The following is a 7405-nucleotide window of genomic DNA, read 5'->3' as shown; positions in this document are numbered from 1 at the left end:
AAGGCTGCCTTTGCTTTGTGGATGGTCTCTATGAAAACACAGTACTTGCAGCACTGTGTGCAGTTCTGGTGTCCTCAACATAAGAAGGACATGGAGCTGTTGGAGGAAGACCAGAGGAGGCCACGAGGATGATCAGGGGACTGGAGCACCTCCTGTATGGAGACAGGCTGAGAAAGTTGGGGCTGTTCAGCCTGGAGAAGAGAAGGCTGCGTGGAGACCTCATAGAAGCCTTCCAGTATCTGAAGGGGACCTATAGGGATCCTGGGGAGGGACTCTTCATCAGGGACTGTAGTGATAGACAAGGGGTGATTGGTACAAACTTAAACAGGGGAAGTTAAGGTTAGATGTAAGTTCTTTACTGTGAGGGTGCCGAGGCACTGGAATGGGTTGCCCAAGGAAGTTGTGAATGCTCCATCCCTGGCAGTGTTCAAGGCCAGGTTGGACAGAGCCTTGGGTGACGTGGTCTAGTGGGAGGCATCCCTGCCCACGGCAGGGGGCTGGAACTGGATGATCTTAAGGTCCTTTCCAACCCAAACTATGCTGTGATTCTATGATCTCAGTGCATTGATTTGGTGGGGTTTTTCCACTCTCATTGCACATCCTGGACACCCTGCAGGCAGACACAATGCAGTGTGTCCTGCGTCCCACAGGCACAGGCAGTCTGCGCATTTCCCACTTACAAACTTGTGAAAGCATCGAGCAACCTGATTTAAACCCTTGATGGCTCAACCAGCTGTTCGGAATCAAGTGTCTGAAAAACTTCAACATTTTAAACAACCTGTATCTATCCCCTGTCTCAGTGTAGCCTGTAGTTCAGCACAAACCTTTCTGGTTTCTGAAGCAATCTCATGCCCAGCAGGCATCTGCATTCAGCTACTCAGACACCAGGCTCACAACCAGACAGGTACAGGAAGGAGCCTTAACCTCAGAGTGAATCTCTTGTTCATTGCCATGTAGTAAACAGTTAAATGCGTTTGGACAAGTCCCTGCTGTAACCCAGCTGAGTTACTGCAAGCGAGGTGATCTTAGGGCTCCAGTGGCCAGAGAATGGGGATGCCTGTGTGCAAGGGGGTCATGTTTTAAGCACAACAGACACCCCCCGGCAGCCACACTGGCTTTCTTGAAGTGCAAGCCCCAGGAAATGGCTTCCTTGAAAGAGAGATTTGTTCTGCTCAGTGCTTAGTTCAGTTTTTGGTTTAGTTGTAGAAATAGAATATGGCTTATGCTGAACAGCTTTTCAGTCAAAGAAAGGCCTGTCCTCCTCCCCCCACTCCCCAAAAGACAGCAGGGAGATTTAGATGAGATATAAGGAAGTTCTTCCCTGTGATGGGTGTGAGGCACTGCACCATTCCATGATCCCCTGCAGCTCCTACCTGCATGACTAGACCAGAAAGTGATGGGATCTAATTGCTTGACCCTACAGGGAAGTTGCTCAGGGGGTTCAAACCAGTGCTGTGCTGGGGTAATCAGGAACCTGGCTCACGTGAGGGGGTGCAGCCTTGTAGGACACACCACCCCACCATGCTTTGTAGGCATTTGATGGGTTGATGTTTCTCAGTTCCATCACAAGGTCTTCAGTTCTTTTACTACCACACATACACAACTTGGGTGATGCTCATATTTCCTTAACTTTAAATTAAAGGTATTTCATAACACAGGATTTAAGGGTGACCCCTGTAGGTTTTGTTCTGACTGCAGTAGTGAGCCCTCACTCCCATTGTTTGAACAGGAGGTGGAAGCATGGGCTGTACTGCCACAGTGTACTGCCATCAGCCTCTGCTTTACATGTTGCTCATTGCTGAGAGCTTTTGCCAGTAACAAATTCATCAAATCCAGATGTCTCAGTGGCTGAAGACACAGCTTTCCCCATATGAAAGACTTACACTGGCCTTCATGCTGATCCTGTAGGAATCAAGGGGATTTGGGACACTTCACTAAGCATGTTTTGCTACAGGCTGCTCCCTCTGGCTCATGCAACTGCCTGTGGCTTATACCCAAATTAGTGTGCCTCACATTTCTTTTTAACTCCCTCTCAGCCACCCAGGCCTCTTATGGGAAAAGGCTGGACAGCAATTCGAAGAGGTGAAGGTACAAATTTATGTTGTCCTGCCCGTAGGCATTACAGGCATAAGCAAAGAGATGGGCCCTACATATACTAGAAAATGTAAATCATAGAATCTCAGGCTGCTTTGGGTTGGAAGGAACCTTAAAGCTCATCCAGCTCCTTCCAATTCCCTGCCATGGGCAGGGACAACTTCCACTAGAGCAGGTTGCTCCAAGCCTGGCCTTGAACACTTGCCGGGGATGGGGCAGCCACAGCTTCTCTGGGCATCCTGTGCCAGCGCCTCAGCACCCTCACAGGGAAGAGCTTCTGCCTAAGAGCTCATCTCAATCTCCCCTCTATCAGATTAAAACCATTCTCCCTTGTCCTGTCCCTACAGGCCAGAAGCCCCTCTCCAAGTTTCTTGTTGGCCCCTTCAGGCACTAGGAGCTGCTCTAAGGTCTCCCCGAAGCCTTCTCTTCTCCAGGCTGAACAATGCGGGATACTTAACTTTTGGTCTGGTTGTTGAGAGGTTTGCAGCCTCCACCACAGCCAGGTTATACAACAAGGCAAACGTTCCACAGGCTCAGACCTGCATGTTTTGGGAAATGAGGGTAGGAGACTTGTTCTGCAGCATTTGTTCTTGTTTGGCTGCTTTCTGAGAGACAAGTTACTAAATACTCTGCTCCTGTGGGCTGAAAAGGAGTTTGCCAGAATAAGGTCAAGGCAGAAGGTAATGGACTGTAAAGTTACACTGCAGTGACAAGCAAGGAACAGGGAATCTGATGGTGTTAGTGCCACAAACCACTGATGTTTTGTAACTGGATGTTCCTCTGAAAACGACTTGCCCTTGGAGTTTAAGTGGACTGTAAAAGCACGGATGTTTCTCTGTAATACAACACTTCAGAGCTTGTGTTTGGTAGACTACCCCAAACACAGTGTTGTTTTAGGACATGACATGGTAACAAGATGCCAACAACCGTTCCCATATCAAGGCCAGGTTGGACTGGGCTTGGAGCAAGCTGCTCTAGTGGAAGGTGTCCCTGCCCGTGACAGGGGGTTGGAACTCGATGAGCTTTAAGGTCCCTTCCAACCCAAACCATTCTATGATGCTTTATGGTCCACCATCCATCTCCAATGAGCCATGGAAAACTGGGACTTGACACGGTGCTGGATCTTTTCCTCACTTTTAGTGATTAAAGTGCAGCGAGAGGCTATAAAAGTCAATAAACAATATAAAGTATATCAAATGATGCTTTTCTAGAAAAACAGGACTTGAGCACTTGCCTTAGCTGGTGGTAGAAAGTTGAGCAGTTACCACCCAGATCCACACTGTGAAAACAAACCCAAGACCCTGCTCTCCTCCCACACTGCAGCTGCCGAATACCCAGAGCCACGTGCTTGCATCCAACAGCTTTTCAGCACCATTATCAGCTCTCACACAGGACTTGTAAGGGAGCCAGCTGGTTTGTTCCAAGGCTTTTGATCTTTGTCTCAGGAAGTGCCCTCAGCAGATAAGCAAGAATAGAAACAAGAAACATGTTTTACTCAACTCATCGACTGATTTGGACTCAATGATCTTAAAGGTCTCTTCCAACCTAGTTGATTCTATGATTTGTTATCTTGAGCAAGACATCTCCCAAGACATCCCAGAGGTGAGATGGATGTGGTATTTACCCAGCCTTCAGATACAACAGGGTGCCAAGCGGGTGTCATTAATGTTGCACCTCCAGGGAAACCTGCTCTATGTTCTCTCCTCCCTCACTCTGATCTGGCCAGCTCAGAGCCTGTTCCTGTTTGAACATGCAAGCTCACAGGTATTTCTTGGTGGGCAAATTCAGCAAGAGATATCAAGACTTTCTGCTCTCTCTGCCTCAGCACAACTGAGCTGCAAAGATCAAGACCAAAGGTTGCCAACAGGCCAAAGAGAAAGCTCTTGGGTGGTTTACACACGCTCCCATTGATGCTTTGTCTTTGTTTTCTGCATTTGGCACATTACTTCACTACCCCTCACATTGTCTTGTTAATCTGCCACCTCCATCAGCATTTACTCTTGCTGAAGGGCTCTTCAGCAGTCAGGAGAGGCTGAACCCACCAGCTGACAGCACATAAAGTGAGGTAAAGACAGCTTTTACATGTTTCCTGAGGTACAGTTCTGTTTGTGACTTTGGAACAAAGAACAGAAGCAGCAAACAAACTGAGATTTGCCTTCAGATGAAGATTCTACGCTTGGGCCTTTAGAAAACCCAGGAAGTTACCCAGCTGCTCAGGTTCTTCTGGCAAGAGTAATTCTCTCAGGAGGTAAATCCAGTTGTTTTATTTATATGGTTCTCTTATTTTAGCTATTGTGATATGCTAGTTTCCATCACAAAGCTCTACGAGGAACCGTGTTCCTCTAACAAAGCACTCCATCCTCCACTGCATGCAAAAAGCAGGCAGCTTTCCCAGCCAGAGTTTGCTCTTCTATGTTAAGTAGTGCTTAAACTCAGTTTTGAGGAGAACCAGGTTTCCATAACATCCCCCTGATTCAAGATGGCCACTAACCCAAAACAAACCAGTCTAGTGGCTACGCTTTCTAAACCGAGCTACAGCCGAGTGTTGATCCAGCACTGCTGAAAGCAAACATGCTTTCAAGAGGAACAAAGTAAATGGGATTGGGAATTTTCCTCAGGAAAATTCTAAAGCAGTTTGTCTCTGAAGAGTAAACCAAGAGTAAGGTTTATCAGCAAAGCTTCACCCACACAGAAACTGTGTATAGGACACAGAGCAACTGTGTGCAAGCAGTGATGTGCAACGGATGGAGATCCATCATCCCTGCGGAAGTGGTCTGGGTTGTTGAGGGCATTGATACCCACAAGATTTGTGAGCTCGGGGCCACAGCCCCACAAAAGCAGGGCCAAGGGCTTAGAACCATCCAAAACTAACCAAGCAGGTCTGTCCTCAGCCAGTCACCTCAAGGCAGGGGTTGAAACCACTGCATGGGGAGCATCACACACCAAAAGGTGACAAAGCTGGCATGTTTTTATCATGACCTGTCACACCAGGCTGTGGAGGAGCAGGAGGAAGGTCTAACCTTTATCTTTCACACAAGGTCTGGACTGTGCACCCTAAGAGGACACAGACACCTTTTCCCATCTGACTCCCAAATCAGACAATTCCCATTTTTGACATTCTGAGTGGTAGCCAAAACTGAAAGGACTCTGTGCCCTGGTGGGACAGTCCCACAGCAACAGCCTCAGCTGCAGGAAGAGTCCAGTGATCTGTGTATGAAACCCCCCAGTGTGGGTATGTGCATCATGGGATGTTCAGAGAATTCAACTCTACTGACATGGTCTGGGGTGAGGTGTCCTTGCCCATGGCAGGTGGCTGGAACCAGATGATCTGAAGGTCCTTTCCAACCCTGTTCTGTCCTTTCCAACCATTCTATGATTCTGTGTCCTTATGTACATCCTTCAGGACAAGCCTCAGCTGAGAAGAGGGAAGTCCCAATTCTGTCACATCTCCCTGTGACAATAACTAGTGTCTCATTGCCAATGATGGCCTTGGCAAACCATCTGAAGCTTCTCCAGGATCCTCACCTTCTGCTGGAAGATATGGGAAGATACCTACATAATTATTTAGGGCATATTTATGCTTCTTGCTCAGTTCCAAACAGCACAAGTTTATTGCCATGAATACTCTGGAGAAACTAGGTGGTGGTGATACAGCAGATGTGATAAGGAACCAGGCTCTTAAGGAGACCACTCACTACAGTGCAGCTAAGGCTGTCTGCTACCGCAGTGCCGGGAGGGTGTTGTACGGATCAGGTCATCCTCAGGCTCGCAGCGCTGCCTTTCCTGTAACACAATATGCACGTGTCAAATACATTTGGTATTTTATTAAGTAAACAAAGCAGTTATCAGTGCACATTTTTAAGCAGCAAATAAAGAAAAGAAGCACCTCAGACGTTCATACCGTAACAAAAGGTGTGTGGAAGCTGCATTTTATTGGAAAATCCACCCAGTTTTGCTAACATACAGTTTTAATATCTTAAACAAAAATAGAATCTGCAGAGACAATGCAGCAAGTATGCTCGACTCATGTACAGAATTGCTTTCACCTCCTGGACCGTCCTTCTGAAGGCCCCAAACTCCACCCCAAGGTTCTGGTGTATTTACAGAGAGCACCGATCAACAGTGCGGCTTTAAGTCTTCGTTAACTAAACACCCATTAGACACACGTAAGGAAGCTGCTTCCCCCTTGGTGTTTGTAGCTTTTAAAAGGTACGTGATCAGAAACATGGCACTTGCCAAATGAAAAGGCTTCTCCCCCTCCCCAAACACCATCTTTTTTATTACAGAAAAGAAGGGAAGTCATAAAGTGAAAGCAATTCCTCACATTCATTTTGGAAAGGCCTTATAATGTCAACTGTAAAAATAATGACATGCCAAGCACAAAGCAATAAAGTTCCTTCCCGATGCACTAATGCTGAATTAAAAATGTAGTGCTTCTCCTAGTCAGGTAACTGTTCCCTTGCAAAGATCCGAGGCACGGAATTGACTATCAGGATTAACGTGGTTTTACAGCTCTTCCCTAATTCCCACTTACACTGAGAATTCATTAGATTCAGACCTTGACAGTATTTAGTGCTCTGTGTGAAAAGCGTTCTGAATCAGATTCATTCTTTGTGGAGATAAATCAGACATACTGTATACATCCATACTCATTTCCAGAAGGAGGTTGGGGGGAGGTTTGATACAATATTAATGTTAAATTGATAATCATAAATAAATACAAACAATAATACATAAGGAGTGTCTACTGCAAACTGAATATAGACTTGTTTAAAAAAGTTAATTTCCATTACTGCTGTGCCTACGTGTGTGAGGACTGAAGAAAAGGGAACTGCAGAATTAAGAGTTAGGATTTGAGCCTCCCCTGCCCCAAGTCTTGTTACAGTAAAGGACACATCCCCATTCCAGACAGCATTCCCAAACACCGATCCCAGTTTCTCAAAACCGAGGCTTCTCTTTGTGTGTTACCCATTACGGATGCTGTTAGAAGCTGGGAGTACTGAGGTGTCAGTCACCAGGACAAAAACCAGCTCTGAAGGCTGAACTGATGGCGATTCTTGGCTCTGTATCATGTAGCGACGTTTTCTTATGGAGTCATCCCATGTTCCTTCATTGCTCTTCATCATTTCACTGCACCACGGAATGGAGGAGGAGAGTTGGAGAGACTGAAGTTCACTGTTTTTTCCTGGAAGTGGGGGTTTACTGGTGAGCACATCTGTTTGGAAACGTTCCTTTCTCTTCCGTCTAACACAGTTACATAAACTGGATCTGGAAAGATGAAAAACCCTCCCGTTAACATCCAACGGAAGAA

The 7405-nt window shown here is 46.5% G+C and overlaps 1 protein-coding gene across 9 annotated transcripts in view; it reads right to left on the bottom strand.

Moving 5' to 3' along the window:
* Positions 1–5992: 5992 nt before the first annotated feature.
* PICALM (phosphatidylinositol binding clathrin assembly protein) overlaps positions 5993–7405 on the bottom strand; it is a 74948-nt gene continuing 73535 nt past the window's right edge. For all 9 annotated transcript variants that reach the window (XM_062639155.1, XM_062639146.1, XM_062639147.1 and 6 more), the window contains one exon: positions 5993–7362. Coding sequence is in view for 2 of the 9 variants with exons in the window: in XM_062639154.1 (XP_062495138.1) it covers positions 7348–7362 (15 nt within the window). In the remaining 7 variants the exon portion in view is untranslated. The remainder of the gene's footprint in view (positions 7363–7405) is intronic.

Source organism: Pezoporus occidentalis, unplaced genomic scaffold (assembly GCF_034315485.1).
Source record: "Pezoporus occidentalis ecotype Australia unplaced genomic scaffold, CSIRO_AGI_Poc_V1 ctg6, whole genome shotgun sequence".
Lineage (NCBI taxonomy): Eukaryota > Metazoa > Chordata > Aves > Psittaciformes > Psittacidae > Pezoporus > Pezoporus occidentalis.
This window is presented reverse-complemented; position numbering and strand designations above follow the sequence as displayed.